General features: G+C 43.8%; 1 protein-coding gene across 1 annotated transcript in view; it reads right to left on the bottom strand.

The window, feature by feature from the left end:
• The window catches only part of CACNA2D3 (calcium voltage-gated channel auxiliary subunit alpha2delta 3), a 467,867-nt gene that overhangs the window by 54,284 nt on the left and 389,909 nt on the right, over window positions 1-23,674 (bottom strand). Inside the window, exons 27-29 of the mRNA XM_066613498.1 lie at window positions 9,489-9,550; window positions 6,349-6,393; window positions 2,447-2,509 (exon numbers count right to left, since the gene is read on the bottom strand). Of these exons, the coding sequence (XP_066469595.1) occupies window positions 2,447-2,509; window positions 6,349-6,393; window positions 9,489-9,550 (170 nt within the window). The remainder of the gene's footprint in view (window positions 1-2,446; window positions 2,510-6,348; window positions 6,394-9,488; window positions 9,551-23,674) is intronic.

The following is a 23,674-nucleotide window of genomic DNA, read 5'->3' as shown; positions in this document are numbered from 1 at the left end:
GAAAGGGGGGGGGGGAGAAGTGATGAAATTGCTGGGGGAGGGAAAGACTTTGTTTTGTGTGTATCTGCTAATTGCAAACTGATGTGACACTGAAACCCAGAGACTGTTTGGCTGCAATCCTAACCTCACTTTCCTAGGAGTAAATCCCACTGAACACAACAGGACTTACTTCTGAGTAGACCTAGCTAGGATTGTACCTTTTGTCTTATAATAGCAGCCAACATGGGAAGGACCCCCCCCCCCCCAAAGGAGGCAGGAGGAAAAAGGGGGATGGCTGAAAAGAAATGGGTATTTTTATTTTTTAATCAATTTGTGGACTGATCTTGACTGATCAAGAGCGGCTTTTTTTCTTTTTTGAAGGGGGGGGGAAGAGAAAGGTGAAGATCCTTGGTTCAGCTGACACAGCCCCAAACCTATGTAGGTCTACTTAGAAGTAAGTCCCATTTGAGTCAATGGTGCTTACTCCCAGGAAAGTGTGGATAGGATTGCAGCCACACAGAGCAAGGCTACAATTCACCCCAAAGTAGATGGGGACTGCTCACAAACATACATGCAGATGCCACCCCTATTCCCCCCAGGCAAGATGGAGGAATGCAGGCTGGGGCATTTGGACACCCCGCCCCCCACTGAGAATAGGCTGGGCTCCCTCCTTCCCAAGCAGAGACTGGTGGAGCTCTCTCTAGGTCAGACTTCCCTGCCAGTTTGAAGCCTACCAGGGGCACACCCCGTGCTGATGAGATGCAGCACCTCCGCAGCTGCCCAGCCACCCTTCTCTCCCACCTTCCCCCACCACATTTCACATGCCCTCCCCATCTCACACTGCCCCACCTACCTCATTCAAAGCAGCAGAAAAGCAGCAAGTAGGGAGGCACCAGGTGCCGCTGAGCTGAGCAGCTGCAGCCACCTATCTCCCCAAGATGCCTCACAACACTCCTGGGGGCTAGCCACACCTCCCTAGGGAGCCCCAACGCACAGATTGAATACCTCAGGTCTACAGTACACAATTTTTCTAATTCCCTAGAATAGAAAATTCTCTTTGGAAATGTATAAAGGATGATTTTGAAGAATAACCAATGGTAATACAATGGAAGGATACCAGTTTATCTTATACTTTAGTGGGGAAGAGTTGGGGCACAGATCAAGTTATAGAATGTTTTTGGACATAATGAAGTTGCTGGTTTCATTCTGTTGCTCTTTGGCTCCTTGTCACTTCTATACTAATCAATGGGTGGTCAGATAAAATAACCTTTTGTTTTTATAGTCAGGAGTGAGTTATACTGCACCAGGCTGTGAACAGACAGAATTGGGGTATGCACATATCAGGTAAGAAGAACATGGGTGACTGGGAGGAGCTTGGAGCCATCTAGATTTGGGAGAGGCAGCAGCTGCCAGGGCCAATCTCTTAATAAAAGGATGAAGGCAATGCTCATCAGCACTGTAATACTATGTCTATTTGACCCTGGATTATGTAATTTAGCTGAAGTTACAAAGTGAATTCAGATCTTTAGCATTAAAAAAATCTCTATTGTCTCTGCACACATGGGAAAAGTCATTGGGGGACACACTGCACAGTGTCAGCTCACACTTTGTGTATGTGCCTATCTTTTTTCTTTCTTTCTTTTTTCTGTATACTAAGAAGAGGCTGGAGAAAGCAAAAGTAGGAGTAAAATGTATCCATTTGTCCCAGAAAATTTAAAATGTCTCATTTTTCTTTAAACCATTTAAACCAAAATTTAAACCATGAAATACTAAAAAAAAAAAAAACTGTTAGTAGATTTTTTTTTCTATTTACATATGAAATCCTGAAGAATTCTGTAAACTGTTTACGTGTGGTCGTTGTTCTACAGCTCTTACGGTGTTCAGTCCAAATGAACCAACACAGTTTGAAAACGTATTCTGCTATGGTCACATTTGTTGCCTGACTACTATGTTCAGCCATAATCTGTAGTCTCCAGAGTTGTCCATGGCAAATTCATTATTCTGCTTTTAGTAATTCATTAAGTAACTGAAGTTCTGCACAAGCCCCCCTATATTAATTGCCATAACCTGTGCTGTTCATAATAGAACTGCCACAGTCTATACTATAGGTCTCTAATATTGCTCTACTTAAAAAATGCAAGCACAAAAGCTTTCTAAATTGGGGGAAAGAGAAACCTCCCTCCCTCGAGGTAAAAATTCCTTAAGGGTGACAGATATGTCTGCAGAAAGGGGTTCTATAAATTAAAGTTTTTATTAGCTTAAAAGCAGACCCACCCTACTGTGAGGTAGAAATTATTTCAGACCCCCAGAAAGGCAAGCTACATGCTTTAGAGCTAGGACGTTTGTGTTTTTTTCCCCTTAATCTCATGCTATTCATTTCTTAAATATAGATTAGTCACCAAAATTTACTGCCAAAATTATTCTGTGTGACTGCTCTCTTTAAATGCAAAAAAAGATTTTCACTTACCTGTGTATAGTCTTCTGAAACTAATATAAATCCATTATTATCAATGAGGTAACAGTTAATATTCTGTAAAATAATGAAGTATAATTTTAGTCATTTAGCGAAATTCTCCAAAGGGCAATATAAATGGGGAAATGTTCCATTTCTATGTGGGAGTTGTTATTCACAGTAATAATTTTTCCTTGTATTTTGTACCAGGAAGAGAACTAGCAGTGGCATGATGTAGATCAGGGGTGTCCAAACTTTTGGGCAGGAGGGCCAGATTATCTCTCTGACACTGTGTCAGGGGCCAGAAAAAAAGAGTTGCGTCGGGCCAGCGTGGGCTCCAGAAAGTCTCTGGAGGGTCAGAGGCTCATTGGAGACTGGGGGCTCCCTATGGGCTGGATTGGGGGTCCCCAAGGGCTGCAAATGGATCCTGTGCCAGGGTTTGGCACCCCTGAAGATCACCATCCAATGCCACCTTGGGTCCACAATTACAAAAATAAGAACCCACTTACTGCATTATGTTTCTCATATGGTTTCTTCAGCTGCAGAAGTTCAGGACTTCTGGTTTAATTTAAAGAAACTGCAAATGAAGGAAATCATGCATGCAGTCCATTGTAAATAAAACCAGAAGTCCTGCACTTTTGCAACTTGAAAAATCTATTCCTGGAGCAAACTGAGGAGGCGGGTGATCTACTTTCTTCTTGCTTTCAGTGGGCTGAAACTGGTTCAGTGTGGGTTGCATATGTGGCAGACTGGAAGGAGGTGGTGGCAGTGGTAGACTTGGGGTGGAGGGCACCCTGAAATCTGCTGCCCTCTTAGCCCCACCCACACAATCTGTTGCTGATACAACTTGCATCACATCACCTAATGGATGGAATGTTTCTGTAGAGAACAACAATGATCCCATCTCTCACGATTTCTCTGTTTGACCAGTAGCAATAGGTCTGACTGTCAGACTAAGGTGACAAAAGATTGGACGTGTTTGACAATGCAGTGGCCATGGAAAAGAAGCCATGAGACCAGAAGCAAAGCTGGAGGGGGAGTAGTGTGGTAAATATGACACATTCTGCAACTCATCATGTAAACGGCCCTCTCCCTCGGTGTTGGAACCATTCAGGGAAGCGATGGTATGTTGCTGTCACTGCCCTGAATGGCTCTGATGCCAAGGGGAAAGGGCTGCTTACATGGCAAGTTGCAGAGCGTACTGTACTTACCACTCCACCCCCCCAGCTCCACTTCTGAATGAGACAAGTTTGTATGTAAGCTTAATACAGGCCTCTGAACACTGGGCATATTTACCGTTATTAGAGCATTCCCTAAGCACAAGAGGTGCATTTGCGTTTTTGTGTGCATTTGTCAGAAATGGAAGCTGGATGTGTTGCAAACTTGGAACTAGCTGATGAAAGCCCTTCTCCAAATTCTGGAGGCACTAATTGTTGCTGCCAAAAACACAACCACATTTGAACGGTCCAAAATTAAATGTTTGGAAAATAAGTTAGAAGCACTAAATGAGAATAGAAATTATACAGACAATGCCAAAGTACTAAATTATGATTGCTAGTTTTCAGTATTTCCAGAAGGTGTCTGATATAATTTACTTTTACAGTGATGGAAGGGATGATGGAAGGGAAGATGGGCACAATGCCTAGTGGTTAGTGACTGGCACTATGCTTCTACTTAACCCTTTAAACAGGGACAAACTGGGAATGACGAGGACAAGTAGATGAGCGTTAGCATCTAAGGCTGGAAAGCCTGACAGGAGACTGCCTGGGGAAAACCCTCCCACCAGGGCCGAGAACCCCAAAAGCCAGGGGATGCCTTAAAACCAAACAGTAGAGGAATGTGACAGTTTGAAAGTCATGACAACCTGTTCCCTTCTGAGCAAACCGAGACTAGGCAGGCGAAACTAAAAAATAAAAGATTATAAGCTTATTTAAAAGGTAGTACAATGGTAGTTGGCAACCTTCAGTCTGGAAAGACTATGGTATCGCGCTCTGAAAGGTGGTTCTGGAATAGCGTCTAGTGTGGCTGAAAAGGCCGATTTGGGAGTGACAATGCCTTCCACACTGGGAGCAAGTGAGTCTGTCCCTGGTCTGTCTCCCTGGCTATGGGCCTTCCTTCTTTGCCTCAGACTGTTGGCAAAGTGTCTCTTCAAACTGGGAAAGGCCATGCTGCACAGCCTGCCTCCAAGCGGGCCGCTCAGAGGCCAGGGTTTCCCACCTGTTGAGGTCCACTCCTAAGGCCTTCAGATCCCTCTTGCAGATGTCCTTGTACAATAGAAGGGAAGTTGTAAGAGTAAAACAAGATACATTTCATCTTAGAAAAAGAAACAAAAGGGAGGCAGCAAAAGTTAGCAAGGATGCTATAAGGCAAGTGAAAAATAAAACAAACTGTGGTATGTCTTATTGAATTTGATCCCTACCCTACTTACTCATGCTGTTCCAGGTTCTGATTCTAGCATCCAAGCTTGCAGCAAGGTGAGTAGGCATATCACCAGCTTGCTTTCAACAACAGATCTGGGAAATGCAGAGGGGGTATATGACCCCACTTTTTATAGCCTGTGAATGTTAACTAGATTTCACCTGTGGAACTGGGTACTGGGGAGAATCCATCAAGTCCCTAAAGTTCCTGCTTCTGCAACTCAGGTGGGTTTCATGGTCCATTGAGCTTACTCAAAGTCAGGTCCCTTTGTTTTCTAGTCACTGGGGAAGAAGATGCTCAAACAATAATCAATAATCACCACCTCCATAGGGAAAGCATGTGTACTATATTTTGAATGACTTAGCAGTCCGTTCAGAATAATGAGACTCAAATAAGTCTCGGCAGTAAAGAATAGGCCAATCAATCGAGGAAAATCAGGGGTGTTCATCATCATTGGTTTGGTGTGCATATTTTAGAAAGTGCATGACTTAAATTGTACACCCAAGGATAAGAATAGAGTTAAGCACACAGGAATTATTTTACTTAGTCAAAAGAGCCTTCCCACAACATAAAAAGTCTATCTAATTGTTGGACAACTTTTGGTTCAAGCTTATCTAATGCCTGCACCAGTGGAATCCACATTCTGTCAGTGCAGGCTGCCGTAAAAGTGCTGTGAAGTACTTGGTGGCAGTTCAGGAAGCTAGAGTGCCAGAGGAAAGCCTGTAGTCTTCTCATGCACACTCATGGAGCGACAGAGGCCCATTGAAGCAGGTAAGCCTTGTACCGGGGGTGGAATGAGGTGGGGGAAGGGAGAAGGTGAAATAGGGTGGGGGAGGATGGACATAGAGTTTAATGGGGCAAGGGGGGCAGACTGGAGAGCAGATGGGGTGGGCAGATTGGGCCTGAGAGGGTATGGGTTCAGTGGTGGTGGTGCATGCTGAATCCTGACCCCCTTCCTGGGCCTGATCTGCCTGTATGGATCATCATGGACTTGCATCAGTGATCAGAGTTGACCTATAGTGAGTGCCAGGGCTAACTCCAGAACAAGACCTCCAGCAGCTGAAAATCCCCCACAGGATGTAGCATAGCAGTAATGGACCTGCCCCTTGACATGGGGGCAATCTGCGATGCTGCACCCCCAACCACGCCACCCCCATACTTACCCAGCACAACACCTTATGTTGATTGGCCAGCATAAGGTATTGTGACATAGCCCTCAAACTCTGACTAGCTTGCCAGAGCTTGCATCCACCTCAGGGCCAAACTACATGTGATATTTCAAATGTTCTTTAGCTCTGAAAAACTTAGTTTTCTTTGATCAATAACAGCTGGATTCACCTCCACACACACAAACTGGATCCATGGCAGAGATGTAAGGGGGTTCTAACTCTATATCCCAGACCCAACCTTCAGATAATAGTGTGCAACCTCTACCTGTGCTGTTGACTGAGAATTACTGCAGTACAAACATGAAATAAAATGTTCGTAAAAATGCTTACTTCATCATCACAGCTTATAGAACATCGACCATCAAGTGATGTGCACTGGAAAAAAAAAATGCATTAACACTATGAAAATCTAAAATATTATACAAAGAGAAAAAATAATTTCTAATTAATACAACAATCTCTTCTAGGATGAACTAAGAGCTGCATAAGATATGCACTTTCCATGTCTCCAACCACAGGTCTTCTGTACATGTGAAGATGATTTTTGTTCCACCTGTGTACATGCATCACATCTGATTGTATAACACAGTAGGGAATAATATGCCACTAGTGAAATGTTATGCTGTTGATATGTTAAGCACTCAGATATGAGCCTCTAATCCTGGTGTTGCAATCTAGTCCTGGTGTGCAATCACTTGCACATGCGTGGAGAACAGGTGGAGATAGGGTGGTGATGTGCCACTATTCTTACTAGTTTATAGTACCCTGTCCTCTTTTTTGAGCTTTGCTCCTCTTCATACATATGCGTTGTCCCAACCTATGTACCCACCCATCAGTGTTTGCTGAAACAAACGGTGTAAAGCACATAAAATATTTTAGATAGTGTTGTGACTGAACCCTTAAAGTCAGTGACCAAGTTCTAGTCACTTTCAGTGTTTAGGCTGCTCCTCTACTCATTTAATGGTCATGTGCATGGTTGAGGGCACAACCTTGGCTCCTACTGTCTTTGCATTCATTTGTTTGTAATGAGCCTACATGGGTATACACTTCACTCAATTGATATGCCTGCTGATGGGTAAAGAACAATCAACAATTCTAACAGATGCTGCTCCTCTAAGTGTCTCAAAGCTAAATGATGCCTGGTTTCTTCTAGAGATGGTTTTAAAATTCATGCTGAGTCTTCCCCCCCCCCCCCCAGATTTGGGGGTTCCCAAATTGAACTTGCTTCCAGAGCAACACCACCACTCTTTTATGTTTGATTTCCAAACCTTACAGCCCAGTCCTATCACCCATCATGCTGTATCATGCAGCCGCACCAAAAGAGTGCACACTGCATGCTATGGTGGGGAGGGGGGGAGACCAGAAGACCAATGAGAGGTAAGTAAAACTATTTTTACTAAAACCTTCGTAGGCCTCCTGGCCACGCTTTGGTCTCCTCGGACCCATTCCAGCTATAAAATGGATGTATGTCTGAGGAGAGGAAGGCTGTAAATGGCAGCCTGTAAAATGTTTACAAGGCAGGCTGTAAAATGGAGGACAGGAACTGGCACGCACATTTGCCACAGAGATCTCCCCCTTCAACCTGCTCCCCGCCCCAGACTGCCCTTGAACCATCCACAGTCTGTCCTGCCTGTCAATTTACCTGGGCCAAAGTGTCTGGGTTGAGTCTGGCATGCACATGACACCACTGTGAATTTCAGCCAGTGACTTTCATGCCTCCACCATGGAGCCTACAGCAGTGGCCTGTAAGGTCTGCTGTCTTAGGCCCTTGATAGGATTAGGCCATCAGTATAGACTGGCATGTCTTGAACCACATTGGAGCACTTTATATAAACACCTGCCTGAGGCTGCAATCCTATACGCACTTACCTGGGAGTAAGACCCATTTAACTCAATGGGACTCACTTCTGAGCAGACAGGCACTGGCTTCTGTTATGAGAGTGAAATTATCCCTATAAGTTCATTCACTGGATTAGTTTTGACAAACAGAGGAATAAACACACACAATATTTTGGCTATTTAATTTTTTTGGAAATAACTTAGACCTATGAATGGCATCAAGTTTCTTCCCTGGAAAACTGGTGGTAGAAAAATCTGTCTTATTATACATAGACAATATGATTTTTTATTGTCCCATGCTAAAATAGAAGGTTGTTGGCTCATTTAAAAATATACTGCCAAGAAAACAAACCACCAATCAATTATGAAAAAAACTAACATGATTGAGGGAGGCAATTTAAAAGAAAATCAACACCAGATTGGTCAGAATAAAGAATAACAAGTTTTGATTTTTTGTAATTTATGAATATTATTCACCAATATATGTTCCTGAAAACCCCACAAGAAAGCAGCCAAGCTTCAAGCCAAACAAGCAGCTGTTGCGTTTCTTAAATATTGGTGGACCGTAACAGGAAGGCAAGTTTTAATTGCATTGAATATGACACAATCTACAATCCAGCCACAAATTCTGTAAGGCTCAGAGATCTGGGACTTTCCAACGCCAGGGGAATTCCGTTGCACCCAAAATAGTATATTTTGAAGTATACTTGGGATTCATGAAAACTTACCATCAGATTTTCAACTTCTGGTTAAAACTTATGGGCATGCCAGAGTACTGTTTGGTAAAAATATGTTATTTGGAACAAGCAGTATGTAGCCCACAACAGGTTAAATTCTGCTCTCAAAACAGAATATGTTTACTCCAGAAGTCTGGCTATTTGAGAGCTTTTTTTACTGAGGGCAATTTGAATTTGCCAAGAAGGAATTTAAGCTTAGAACTAACAATGTATTTCCACAGATAGAATTTCCTTCTCTTACAGTCCAGTTCTCAATAGGATTGGGCTGTCCTGGGGAACTCAGAGTGCTCAGCTGAAGGCCATTTTACATTCACTGCTAAAAGATGCTGCAGTGCACAAAACTCTGCCTTCAGACCCCACCATGCCCACTGGGCCCAGTAAGACAGCTTTGGGGGTGGGGAAGGGCAAGCAATGGGGGGGGGAAAGGTGGAGCTTTGGATAAAGCCGGGTAAAAAATCTTTAAATAAATAATGGAATAATGAACTGCAACTGGGGAAATCAGCCATCCCCTACCTTCTTCTTCCATGATTTTTATAATCATGATTTTTATGTCATATAATAATGATAAACAAGTGTGTAAATTGTTGTTATTGTTATTTCCGGATTTCAGTGAATAAATTAATACTAAAGTTATAATTTGTGTGTCGTTTAATTATTTTCTTAGAAATGCACCTAGCAAAGTATTCCTGGTTCTGTATTTCAGTTAGGCCAAGTTTGGGAATACGTCTGTGTACATCAGTGGTCAGTTACTAATGTATCCAAAAGTCATTAATCAAAAGTGAATTTATCAGAGGCAAAAAATGAAGAACTCATACAGTCAAACATACACCCTATGGTTATTGGTTTTCTACTAGAAGTCCAACCAATAATAATACCTAATTGCAACCAACGTACCTGTCTACTGGCAGTCCAAAATTTCCTCTGGAAAAACTCTAGTTTCATCTGGATACCTACAGCTGATGAAAACAATAAAGAACAAGTTTCTAAAAATTCCTTTCATATGGAAATGTACAATTCAGCATGTTTTCAGCACTGGAGAAGAGCATAAGGGACAAGCATCTCTAAGGATTAACATTTAAGCATATCAACAATATATTAAAACTAACACCTGCCCCATCTGTAAACCACACAAGCTAGGAGTCAAACTGAAATACACTCTAACAATGCAATCCTATTGGGTTTAATGGACAGTAAGAATGTCTTACTCCAAGATAAGAATGTATAGCAGCCATTTGCAACCACTGTGCTGTGGCACACTGGTGTGCCACAAGCAGTCCACAGGTGTGCCTCAGGAATTTGGGGGAAGGTCATTTCTTAATAGGGCCAATGGGAAATGTGAGTCCCCACCGGCAGCATGGTGTGCCTTGTCAACTGTCAAAAACCTGGTGGTGTGCCTTGAGCATTTTAATGCCTTGTCAGTGTGCCCTGAGATGAAAAAGGTTGAAAATCACTAAGGTATAGGATTGCAGCCAGGCAGCCCAATTCTACCTAAATCCCCCTCTGGTGATGTAGCGGAGCTGGTGTGGCTTCTGCTGCACCTTGCAGGGGATTTCTGACTGCCAGAGGTCCCTTTGGGGTAAGTGGATATTTGTTCCCATGCCCCAGGCTAAGCCCCAGCAGCTGCAATGGGACAACTCGGACCTGTGGCAGCAGTATCACACCCCTCCCAGGTCCAATTCACCCACACCATCTCTTTCCCATTCTGCCCTCCCAGCAACCCGTTCTGTTCCCCATGCTGGGTGTCCGTCGCTCCACCAGTATGCGTGGGAAGGCTCCAGCCTTCCTGCTGGCTTCCTGTACTGCTGTTCATGGCACTTTAGCAGCAGCCAGCACTGGTGGAACATGCATTCCAACAGCACATCCTTTAGTTAGGATTGGGCCATCATCATCATTACGTGTATGCAGCATTGCAGCCATGTGACACCTTCTTATTCCTATTTACTCTAAAGTAAATCCCGTTTGTATTCAATGTGGATTCTCTCAGTTAATTGGATATTTAATACAGTTGCATCCTTGGTTTCAGTGAAAACTATGGGATCAAGAGCGCAATCCTAACCAATTTTACAGCACTGGCATAGCTGTGTCAACGGGGCATGTGCTGCACCCTGCAGTGGAGTGGGGCAGTCACTCAGGCCTTCTCAAGGTAAGGCAATGTTTGTTCCCTAGCCTCAGAGTTGCATTGCCCTTATGTCGGTACTGGGAAGTGGGTTAGGATTGTGCTCCAAATTAGTTAAATCCTCTAGTTTGACCACACAATAGGTCATGGTGAAAGTCAGCATTTTACTGAAAAAAAACAAAGAAAACCATTTTAGGATCAGGTTTCAAAGAACCCCTTGCTCATGTGGAAAGGTCTTCCACAACACTCTATAGAAGCTGCTGATTTTCCCATCTGGCTACAACAAGCTGTGCCATTTCCACCTGTTCTGGATAATCCTCTGACCCTAGATAGGGAGGGGGACTGCATGGGGCTCCAGTAGAAAAGGAGGTCTATGAAATCTAGGGCACCAAATTGTTATATAGTCATGTTTTCACACATCAGAAGTGCATACTTCTCTGAACAAAATTCAAAATGGGTACTGACAAGTTTATATAAAATATGAGCACCTTTAAAACACTTACCGTATTTTTTTGCTCCATAAGACACACTTTTTCCCCCCAAAAAAGTGGGGGGAAAAGTGTGTGCGTCTTATGGAGCGAATACTGGGGGCAAGGTCCGCACCGGGGGGGGCAAGGTCCTCATTTGCACAGGCGCCACAGGGGGAGGGCAGGCAGAGAACAAAGGGGGCAAGATCCGCACCGGGGGCAAGGTCCTCATTTGCGCAGGCGCCACAGGGGGAGGAAAGGCTTACTTTAAAAGTAAATTTTCCTCCTCTAAAAACTAGGTGCGTCTTATGGTCAGGTATGTCTTATGGAGCGAAAAATACAGCACTTGACTTGTTCAATTATCTGTAGACAAAGTGATCCTTTTGTGAACATTTTAATATGACAAGCCCTGAACAACTTGCTGAACAATGCCAAGGAGCACTGAGAAACCTGTTGCTTCCTGCCTCTGCTACTGGATTGTCATAGTGAATTGTCAACACTGTTTGAGCAAATCTCTCATATCATCCATTTACAGCCCAATTCTATTTGGAGGCCATGCTGACAGTACATGGACACTGGTATGATGTCCGTCATACCCTAAGCTTATCCTGTCAATGCAAGGCTCATGGTGCACTGATGCCAAAGCAACAAGGGCCAAATACCAGGTCTGTCTTGATAAAGCAACACTGGTGCAGCTGTTCCCAGTAATACTCCAGCATCCAGGAAAACACAGACGCAGCCCGTAATCCATGGAGCAGCATCCTGATTTCAACACATCACCAGCGCATCATCACTATGACAATCACATATCATCTTTGTAACATCTGTGTGATATCCAAGGAGTTAATCACAGCATCCAATCAGGCCCAACACTGGTGGCTGGAGAAGCACCACCAGGATGTACTAAGCAGGGGGCAAGGCTGTAAGTGGCCAGTCCTGCCAGTGACTAAGAATGAGGAACACAGCAAGAGGCAACAAGACCCATGGAAGGGATAAAAGAAGAAAGGGAAGCAGGTCTAGAACCCACACCAGCTACTCCACAAAGCTGCTCTCTAACCACCCAGCAATAGAAGGAGACAGGCAAAGAGCATCTCACCTGGCATTTATCACCTTGCATCAACACAAACAGGCACATCTGAGTTGGAGGCTGCAATACATGAACCTATCAGAGGTCCAATCACGGGTTGGTATTTGGCACAGGGGGTCTACTACAGTAGCCCACCCAGTTAGTGACATCCATACACAAACCATACCCTTTGCTTCACTGCTGCCATCTGTCAGTGTGCTGCCCTCTGCCACTGCCCACCATATTCTATGGCAGCAGAGAACAGGGGGCTCATGATCACTTAGAAGTATCCTCCCTCTGGATCACAAGAAGTTACAGAGTAAGGATGCTATAGACGCTGAGTCCCCTCCACTGGCAGGGGCAGATGGGACAAATGCCCCAGCGCCAAACCTTCAGGGGGCCTCTCGGACCCTCGCTCCCCCCCAGGAGGAGCACCCAGGAGCACTGCGGAGAGGCAGCTGCCTCTCCGTTAGTGCCTTGGCGACAACTGAGCCACCCCCCTCCCCTCCTCCTTTATAGGAGGATAGGAGATAAGCGCCCTAGAGAGGCACTGATGCTCTAGGGTGCCCATCTCATCTCCTCCTTTAAAGGGGGGGGTAGCCCAGTCGGCACCGAGACACTGCCTCCCAGGAGCGCTCCTGGGCGCCCCTCAGAGGCGGAGCGGAAGCAGTGTGCGCCATCTCCGACTTCGGAGGAGACGCATGCTGCTTCCTGGCCCGGAGCGCCCCTGCTCCACCTCTTGAGGGCATCCCTCAGAGCCGGAGCAGTCCCCACAGAGCCTTCTGCGCCACTTACAAGTGGCGGGGAAGGCTCCATGGGGGCCTCAGCTGCCTCCTCTGTTCCCCCTTATTTTCAAAGGGGGAACAGAGGAGGCAGCTGCACGGAAGTAATTGCGGTGACGATGCCATCACTGCAATTACTTCCAGGTCAGGTGCGCAGGGGGAGCCGAGAAGGGGGGTGAAATGGGGTGCGGGGGCAGAATACTGGGGGTTGCCCTGGGTGCGGGGACCCCCAGGAACACCTCTGGGTCCCTCCCCCTGCAGAGTCCCACCCTGAGATCACCTGGGTGGGAAGAAGGGCTCCATATCAGCTAAAAAAAGTAACAAGTGTGATCCAGAAGGTTTTTATTAGGTGGTATCAGAGACAGAGCAGCATCTGAAAGAGAAATACACACATGGGGTTGCCAACTGTCTCCTCCCAGTAGGGCTGATGTACCAGTGCACATTATTCAACACATAGCCAAGTAACAGGTGCCAGTGAGGTTTGGTTGCAGCAGTTGGGTCACTGTCTGCCATGGAGATTGTGAAGTCACAAGGGCCTGACTGGAAGGAGTAGGTCAGCAACCTTGCCAAGCAGCAGCTGGATTCACACTGGTCACGGCAAGCAAGTAGGTTATAGGCGTCCCTTTGGGTCTGCAAGATATCCTCACCTGTGGGACAGCTGCCTGTAGGGAGCAAGGAGAAACACAGCCAGAGTAACATGGAATAGATAACAGCATCAGCCAGACCTGTTCTCTGGATTGGGATGCATGCTTGGTGTCTGTAGAGCATGGTGGCTTGGAACATTACCTTTCTCTCTCCTAAGGGGGTTACAGTGGAACTCTTCAGAGGATCGGTTTTGAGCATCTTGTGGCAATGGTGAAGTCCTGATAAACAAAAAGCATTCTGATGAGTATTTGGCCAGCAATAGCAATGGTTGGAATCCTTGTCATTCCCCAGAAGGGAACACTTTCCATGAGGTTAGCTGTTGCAAAAGGTAGGCAACATGGGGCCCAATCCTATCCAATTTCCCAGACCCGATGCCACCACAATGCAGCCCCAAGGTAAGGGAGCAAATATTCCAATACCTTGAGGCAGCCTCTATGACTGCCTCCCCAACACAGGAAGCAGTGCAATCCCCATTGGCATAGCTGCACCGGCACTGGAAAATTGGACAAGATTGGACCCACAGTTGATAGCAGTGACACATTTAATAATCCTCAGGGATCAAAATGGGGAGGGCAGAGATATGAGAGGGAGATGCAGCATCAGTGCATTCTGGCATGGAATCCCCCCCTTGCTTACCTGTGTGGGGTGCATTGCGTTTCCCCTGTTGATGTGGTGAGGTAGAGGTTACAGTTGGGCGTTTGCATGTGGAGATCACCTGGATCAGAATACCTGCAATAAGTATTCTGAGAAGACAAGAGTTAAAATATCTTGCAAAACATTTTGTAAGGCACAAGAGGTGTTTTGTTTTTTAAATGAAAAGTGCTCCCTTTGCATGCCAAATGTCCTTTCACCAAGGTTCCCATCACCAAAGCTTCTCTTCAAGAGACCATGAAAGTATAGCCTACACCACATTTCTGATTGTCTGAGCTGTTATCTTCCTTGTGGGGGCTTTAGCATTGAGGTTGGTGTACTGTGAATGGCTGCAGAATGTTGTCTGTATCCTATGCCCTGTCATAGACAATGGATGGGGCCGGGAGATGAGTGCAGGTGCAATTTTTGGGTGTTTTCCTCTTCCTGATTGTTCGCTGTGGGTTTACTCCTACCTACACCAGCTGTGTTGATGGAATACTGTTTTTCCAGCATTGTGGGCACGTCTGTTGTCTGAAGTAGGGTTAGGATATGGTTACGTATATGGTTACTTGTTAGCTACGTTATGTGTCAGCATCTGTTGTGCATGCAACAGTAGGCAGGCTTCTAACAGTGGTGGGTCTGTCATTGTGCTGGTGTATGTGGAAGTACACTAGGGTACGTCAAAGATAGGATTGTGCTGTTATTTGCGCCCCCTCCCCCCGGATTTATATGCCACCTTTCCATAATTTAGACCAGGGGTCTCTAAACAGCATATAGCCCCCATGAGGAGACTAGGGTCAAAAATATTACTCATTTTAACAAATGAGGAAAATACATGAAACTACAACATCTTGTCTGGAAGTTTTGATTTAAGGATTACAATGCAAGGTCTGCTCTAGTATGGTTACTCTCCATCTCTGCTTAGCTTATGGCCCAATCCTATCCAATTTTCCAGTGCCGGTGCTACTTTACCAATGTGGTATGCACTGCATCCTCTGATGGGAAGGCATTCACAGAGGCCTCCTCAAGGTATGTGAACATTTGTTCCCTTGCCTCAGGGCTGCATTATGGTTGCAGCAGTACTGGAAAGTTGGATAGGATTGGGCCCTTATTCTACTATTCTTTTTATTTTCTTTCCATCTATGAGAAACATACTATAAGCTAAAGTTAATCCTATGCCCTTTAGTGAGGCCAGTTTAGCCCTCAGCCCAACTTGCCTTTCTCCAGGCTGGTCAGAGGAAAATTAAAATACTACAGCCATTCATTTTCCAGAGCAAGAGGTTTAAAGCCAGGATCCAAGAATATATTTTGGTACTATCAGAAATTCTAGGAATTAAAAATGTAGGCATCAAAGCAAGGAGCAGTGTTTCACTGTTCTTCTAATTGTGTTTACATACACACCTGTGTATGAAAATCATGCTGACGCATGGGAGCTAGTTAAAGGCAACTCCAGTACTTATCACTTGGATGAAAAACATCCCATGTGGCCAGTCTAAAAGTGTGGCAAACCAGCCGTCTGTAGGATCCATCCATGTGGCAAGAGGAGTGTCATCATGATCCTTTAACCATTTAGAAAAAGAGGAAGTAAACGTATGGTAACATTGGATTCAACAGGTGTCTGGAACCTCTTTTTTACTGGCTCTCCATACTATTTGAGTCTCTCCACTGGATATGTTTAAGTAACCATCACCATAAGCTAAGTGGTTTTCTGTATGATCCTGATACTAGGGGAGTGGTTGTGTTTCATTTTATGGTGAATGTTTAGTTATAGATAGAGTAAAATGCACATAGACTTACTTAAGGTGCTAACCTTCTTTTGCATTTCTTCAGATTGTTGCTGTGGAGTCAGGAATGTGTTGCACACTTTCCCTTCCTTCCCTCTCTCTATCCCTCATGATTCCTTCTTCCCATTCCCTTTCCATGGGAACATGATTTCCTATGTTTGCCATGGCAAAAGCATAGTTTGCCGTGAGTATGAATCAGGAAAACATGTTCCCATATGAAGGAAGTGTGCACTGCGGAACATTAAACTTGGAAAAAGAAACCACACTGAAATCTTGACATTAATTTCTGGAAAACTTAAATAATTCTCATTTCAAGAAGATGAAGAAAGGCAGACAACAGCACCTTTGTTTTTTTTTACTGGTGTCAGCCCTAAGAATTTTGATAATTTTGAATAGATTATGTAGGAAATGTAAAGGTCAGAAAGAATCACTAGACCGGCTCCTGCCTGATCTTAGTCAGGCAGACTGGGAATTCTCCTTGTGTAAAAATGGCAAGATTGGATTTATTACTATTTTCCCAGGTGTTCCATTCTCTGTGATATCTCAAGCTGCTGGCTCATAATGCAGCTGTAGCATTAACTTGCAAGGCACTGTTTAGCAATAATATTTCAGAAATGTAACTGAAGCTGTAGAACACCACTGTGGCATGATAAAATAAAGCCAGCACCCTACACGATACTCATATCATCTGCATGCTGGAATAAAACCGAAGAAAATGCTGCTCCCATGTGCCTTTCGTACTGGTGGTGGCAGCAACAGCAGTTATTTGCTTTGAACAAGCAGAATTTAAAATGTTCTTTCACTCAAGCCATTTTTATTGTTTATATGCTGCATTTTACAACCTTTTTCGGAAGACTACATAGGGTTTTATGAATCTTTGGAATGCCTCCCCAGTATTCATTTCCCCCCCCCAACGCAAAGGCTTTGAAAATCATCTCCATGTGAAAAATAATAAATGACTATTATGACTGTTTCAAGCTTCTCAGATCATAATTATTTGACTGAACTGATTTTCCAGAATTAGCAGCAATAGTGGATGGAATAATACTGTTTTTTTCAACTCCAGAGATAACATTAAAGCATTTTTGCTAGTTCTGTATGAAGTGTTAAAGAACACTAAAACTAGAATAGGGTTTTTGTTGCTCAAATTATTTAATGCTTTGAGAGCTGTTCATATATATTTTGGGCATGATGATGCAGATTTTAGAATATATTCTTCTGGACATTGTACAATTCATCAGCATTTCAGGAATTTGGAATGAAATATTTAAACTCTAAGCTGCTTAATATTTTTTAGGGTTTCAAACATTAGTTGTATGTTTAAAACATGAGGTCTCAGTAATAATTCCCATGCTATTAACCCTGCTAATTGGGTAAGAGGCACTTTTTCAAGTGGGTGCTCCTCTTTTTAGCAGGGGGAGAGTAACTGGCCCACCTCACCCCAGCACTATCTTTTCTAGTGGCTGTCTGCTGGTGTTCTTTTGCATCTTTTTAGATTGGGAGCCCTTTGGGGACAGGGAGTCATTAGTTATTTGATTTTTCTCTGTAAATCACTTTGTGAACTTTAGTTGAAAAGCAGTATATAAATACTGTTAATAATAATAATAATAATAATAATAATAATAATAATAATAATAATAATAATAATAATAATAATAATATCCTATACAGTTTGCCTCAATTCGGTAAAGTTGCTTTAATAGATTATTGCGAAAATGTTACAGAAGTATTACTAAAGCTTGAGAATATATGCTGCCAACAGATTTTGCATGTCTGTATTTGATGTCAGCTTTAACCAGGACTAAATGCATAGTGCTTGAATTGTAGGAGTTGTCTAGGTAATGCATGACATGGGGACAACCCACCCACTCTTTAATCCAGTCTAGGTTTGGACCAGAGGTCTCACCAAAGGCCATACAGACTACCAAATGTATATATCTTTGTTCTGCCTGTGGCTTTTGCCTGTGGCTCAAGGTTATTTTTGGGTTTCGAGGAAGAAGCAAGTCTAGTCCAAAGCTGTCATAAAAGAGCTTTATTTGTCTAAAATACAAGAACATTAACTTACAGGAGCACCCCCAGGCATCCAGAGGTATCTCCAGGCATAAACTTACAATGTTTCGAAGTATCAGACTTACATGGGCCTCTCTAGGCATTTCAAGGCAACCCCACACACGACACAGCCACTAGCATCCATCAGCAAGGCCCAGGAGCAAAGTAATGGCTGAATACAGGGACTTAAATAGACTTAGGCTGCAATTCTAACCTCACTGTCCTGGGAGTAAGTCCCTTTGAACACAATAGGACTTACTTCTGAGTATACCTGGTTAGGATTGCGCCCTTAGATGTTTACTGCACTGATTTAACAAGAAATCAGTGCTAATTTGCTAGATTAATTGATCACAAAGTGACATATGTCCCGGGTTCTCATTATTAGGAGACATCTTATCAGACATTTTCAGTGGATAATTGGCTGATACAAGCCAATGCAGGTTGATAAAAGCAAAAAATGTTCCCATTGTTTGGGTGAGGGGCTATTGAGCAGGTGCAGCTCAGTGGATACACATGAAGAATAAACCTAGCCTGTGGCTTTGAAGTAGACACACATCTTATCGCCCCATTCACCCATCAGGCCAGTGTAGCTGCAGTTAAGGTCATTGTTTAGAGTCCAACTTCTCATGCTCCTCATGGGAACAGTTAAGTAGGAAGGCAGACAGTTCCCAGGAGCTGGGAGATACACAGAAGCTGGCTGATAGGCACACAAGATGGAAGATGGTTGCCAGGTCTTGCACTGGCTGTTACTATCTCTAATATACCAGAGATAACTGAACTGAAAACCCAAAAGGTTAAAATCCTGAGGCCAAGAGGTAGAAGATGGATATCAGCTGCTAACAGGTTGACTGAATGTCCTCTCCACCAGCCCTGATGAGTGTGCCCTTTCCACAAGCCCTGATGAGCTGGGTGGCATGGTCAAAGATTGGTTGGCAACCGTCAAAAGAGTGTGCCAAAAAGTTCTGGGGCAATGGCATCATTTACTGGGGAGTTCAGGAGTAGGAAAGATTGTGAGTCAAGTTGAATTCAAGGAACTTTCTTGAACATACCCCCAGAAGAATACCTGTATACCATGGCTATTGGCTATGGAAAGATAAGGGGTCACTTTCCCTGGTAATCTTTGCCACTATTACATTTGCCATGCCCCACACAGATTTGAGGTCTGCAGCATCTGTAGCAACCCATAATCTCCATGGGGCATCCTAAACTCCAAAGTAAACCCTTCCCATAACTACCCTGTCTATTGGGATACCAATTAATTGGATTGCCATTAAGCTCCAAGGTGACTTGATCTATTTTAATCAATCTATTGTTCAATTGTGTAAAAAGAGAGAGGGCCCTACCTTTCCTTCTTTAAAGGGGAATGTGCCTGTTGAGTGAACCCCTCAGTGGAACTGTATGGTCCCTGAAGTGAGGAACAAAACAGGTATAGATGGAACCAAACAGATTTACAGTGGGTCCTCCATCAGTTGCTCTGATTAAGGCCCAAATCCTAACCAACTTTTCTGCACTGACACAGATGTGCCAATGGGGCATGTGCTGCATCCTGTAGTTGGGTGGCAGTCATGGAGGCCTCCTCAAGGTAAGGGAATTTTGTTCCCTTAACTCAGAGCTGCATTACCCTTACCTCACTGCTGGAAAGTTGGTTAGGATTGCACTCTAAATTCTCAGCAGACCTTCCAAAAACAGTCATTTCTGGTCATTCCTACTTTATGACCAGAAGAAAGTAGGGTGGGGGATTTTCTCCCTTTTTTGACCTATCAGGCACCTGTTCCATGCAAATGATATCAAGACCTTATCCCACTGGGCCCAAGCACGCCTTCTTCCTTTCCCATTCTTTTTGTCGCTTTTTTCTTTGTCTAGAGCAGCTTAGGTGTTGGTGGTTAAGTTTTTTTTTGGGGGGGGGGGGCCATGCAAGCATGGATGAATTTGTTATAGTGGTGGCAAGGTCATAACTATGCTTTGTTCTGTACTGAGAGCCTTTTTCTTAGTGGTGTTCCCTGGGGACTGACTATGGACCTGGGGTGGGGGTTGGGGGAGAGAAACTCTGCCATGCCAAAGCTTACATGTTCCCCAGACAGAAATTACTTTCCCATCCCTCTCAATTTCCTTACAATACATCTTCAGGCTGTTCTAGTTAAGTGGTTTGAAGAAGGAAATGGACAAACAGACTCACCTGTACATATACTCACCTGTACCCACCCCTGCTAATTGGGTAAGAGGCACTTTTTCAAGTGGGTGCTCCTTTTTTTTAGCAGGGGGAGAGTAACTGGCCCACCTCACCCCAGCACTGTCTGTTCTAGTGGCTGTCTGCTGGTATTCATTTGCATCTTTTTAGATTGTGAGCCCTTTTGGGACAGGGAGCCATTTAGTTATTGGATTTTTCTCTGTAAACCGCTTTGTGAACTTTTAGTTGAAAAGCGGTATATAAATACTGTTAATAATAATAATAATAATAATAATAATAATAATAATAATAATACAGATATCAGCTACATTATGATGATGATGATACAAGGCAAAAACTGCACTTTTATAGCTATTTATTTATATCCCTCCCACCTGTCCATTTAAAAATGTCCAAGGTTGGCTCACATCATTGATGGACAATAATTACATATAATGAGGCAGAAAAGAAAATAACTTCATAGTATATCAGTTACCAGGGATGGGAACTCAAGTCAGGTGACTCAAGTCTGAGTCACAAAAACGTGTTTTTTTGCTGAATCGTGTACACATGTGGCAATGACTCCAGCACTGACTCAAGTCTGAGGCCACTGACTTGGAAATGAGTCCCCATGTGTGCAGACCCGAGCCTATTTGTGTCTGGGTGTACTTGCTTACTTTTTTTGGCATGTGAAACAGCTTGTGGAGCCATCATTCAGTTCAGTCAAGCAGCAGGGAAGTTTCAGCCAGGAGACAGGGAAGGATTTTGGTTTTGCATCAAGCAGGAGGCAAGGGGAGTGAGAGAGGCAGAAGTGGGCTCTCTTGTCCACCTCCAAAGAAAACCACTGATCATTGGACAAAGGTTTTTTCCCTGGACAAGTGAGGGGAGAAGGTGGTTCCTAGCCACTGAAGAGAAACTCATGGCTCCAGTAGGCTCACTGAATGACTGGCCACAATGGGACTACTTCTGAGTACAGCTGTAAAGGATTGGGTCATACTGGTAAGCCTCCCAGCTGCGCGTGACTCTTGTCATGCTTGCTGCTTCTATGCTGCTCTCACGCAGTCTGTTCAAACTCCTCCTGCCATGTCAGGTGCCTCCTGGAATGGGGAAGGTGTTTCATGGCTGAGGCACTGCTGCCTTCACTTGAAGAACAGCAGAGCATTTATTTACAGATGGGATGGGGATATCAGGAGAGTATTAAATGAGAACTCTCTCTCGAACTCTCTCTCTCTCACACACACACACACCCTCCTAGAAGCTCCGTTTTTTTTTTCCTGTGGAGCTATGCCTGACATGTGTATCAAAAAGACTCTTGACTCAAGTCAGAATCCTGAAAATGCTCTGGACAAGTCCCATGGCCACCCATTAAGACTCGTGCACAAGCTGAATCAAAGGGGCGGAGACTAGGGATTCTAGCTAAGGAATCTAGCCATAGTGGATTTGCATATCCTTGTCAGTTACAAAACCCAGTAGATAAAAGAGATTAGAAAAAAAACCTCTACATGCTAAAAACCTGTCTCAAGACAAATGTGTTCACCTGATGAAAGGAGGCCAATAGAGCAGGATGGGAGCATCTCTGTAGGCAAGGAATTCGATAGAGAAGGCACAACCACCAAAAATGTTATTTACATTTTTGTCTACAACTCAGAAGGTGGTGGTATTATTATAACCTGATATTATTTAAAAAGAGAAAACGACTGCACTGCCCTATGAGTGCTGTTTCTCTACAGAAAATGGATAGGGAACTTGTTAATAAAAGTACACTGCCCAACACATTTTGACAAAATGCTTCCTTCTTCAAGGGCAGGAGTTTCAAGTTCTCCTATTTCCAGATATTGCCAGCTGAGTGCCAGAAAATGTGAGATCCCTGCAACAAAAGAACAGCCATGAGAAGACATGTAGCTATGGTCAAATAAGAAACAAATAAGCATCCGTTGTCCACACAGATGCTCAGGACATAAAGCAATAGTGGACAAAGGCCCCCGTATTTGAAAATGAAGGAAATATGCTTTCCTGTGTTTTTTAATAATATGGATCTTGGCATTCATAAACATTAGCTATTAAGAGGCACATATGCTAAATTCCCTTAAAGGGGCATTACTCACTTTTCATCTAGTGTCCACTTTTAGGCATGCATTTATTTAATGTTTCTTTAAAAAAAAATACTCAGCATTCTCTAACCTGTGCAAAAGACAGCAGAGTGCTATATTGTTCAATATAAACATAAGGTACTTAACAGGTTGGCTAACTGCCAGCTATCCTGAAGTACCCTGATCTTTATTTCTAAGCCATGTTGAAACAAAAAGTCATTTTTTACTGAGCAAGATTTTAACATAAACTGTAATGCCTTCTCGTAATCTGCCTGCTTTCTGTAGCCCCTGGTTTTTTCTGACAAGGTAAATTTACATAGAACTGAATATAAGGGAAGTTCAAGGCAATTATTTGCACCAGCAGAAGTTCATTGCTAAAACCCATTTTTGCCCAGCCCACATGTGTACACATTCGGTCCCTGTTGTGTATAAGCAACATTGGGCAGAAATGGTTTAAGGAGAAGCCAGAATTCTATCTCTACTACAATCCAGGCTGGAACCACAGTTTCAAATGGATGCAGAAACATTTCCAGAGTGGACTGAGGATATTATGCTTTCCAGCATGTTTTGCTCTGGAGATAAACGGTAGCTTTAGGTGAAGGGGGTGAGGTATTGTTCTATTCTGGAGCATGAAAATCCTGCTGATAACTATTGTTTAGGGAAGGGCAAATCCACCCAGTTCTATTCTGCAGTGTTTTTGCAGAATGAAATCAGCTCACACCGTCCCAGCACTGGAGTGAATAGTAGATCTGAACTTGCCTTGAAGTTCATTCCAGATACATCCAAAGAGGCCTAGCATGACTGTGCCTCTCTGAATAGGGCCAATGGTCCTATTCCATGCTGAGGGATTGATAAAGACACCTCCTTCTCAGTGTGTTAGAGAATCACTGGGATGAAGATTTGCATACTGTATTGTAATATTAAATTATCCCTTGTTGTGAAGGAGTGATATTTTTACTGCATCTGAGGGCTTCACGGTGAGAGTGTGGTGTGCCTGAGCCACATGCCTCGGGTCTAACGCGCCTCTGAATCTACAAACACCCATATTAGATTTCAAACCTGGCAGATTGTAGTACCCCTAAAACTGAACGTACATGCTGATCATCTGGCTCTTTCATTAGATTTATAAATGCAGAAAACTCATGCTTTGAGAAGCACTGTACTAAGATTTTAAAGCAGCAGACTTGCTTTGTCCTCCGCTGGTCCCAAGAAAAACAGTCATTTTTTCCCCATGCAAGTGTATGGCAGCAGTTCTTTTACATGGGATAATACAGAGCCGATGCA

This window comes from Tiliqua scincoides, chromosome 2, assembly GCF_035046505.1.
Source record: "Tiliqua scincoides isolate rTilSci1 chromosome 2, rTilSci1.hap2, whole genome shotgun sequence".
Taxonomy (NCBI): domain Eukaryota; kingdom Metazoa; phylum Chordata; class Lepidosauria; order Squamata; family Scincidae; genus Tiliqua; species Tiliqua scincoides.
The sequence above is the reverse complement of the archived record's forward strand: the minus strand, read 5'-3'. Positions and strand labels throughout refer to the sequence as shown.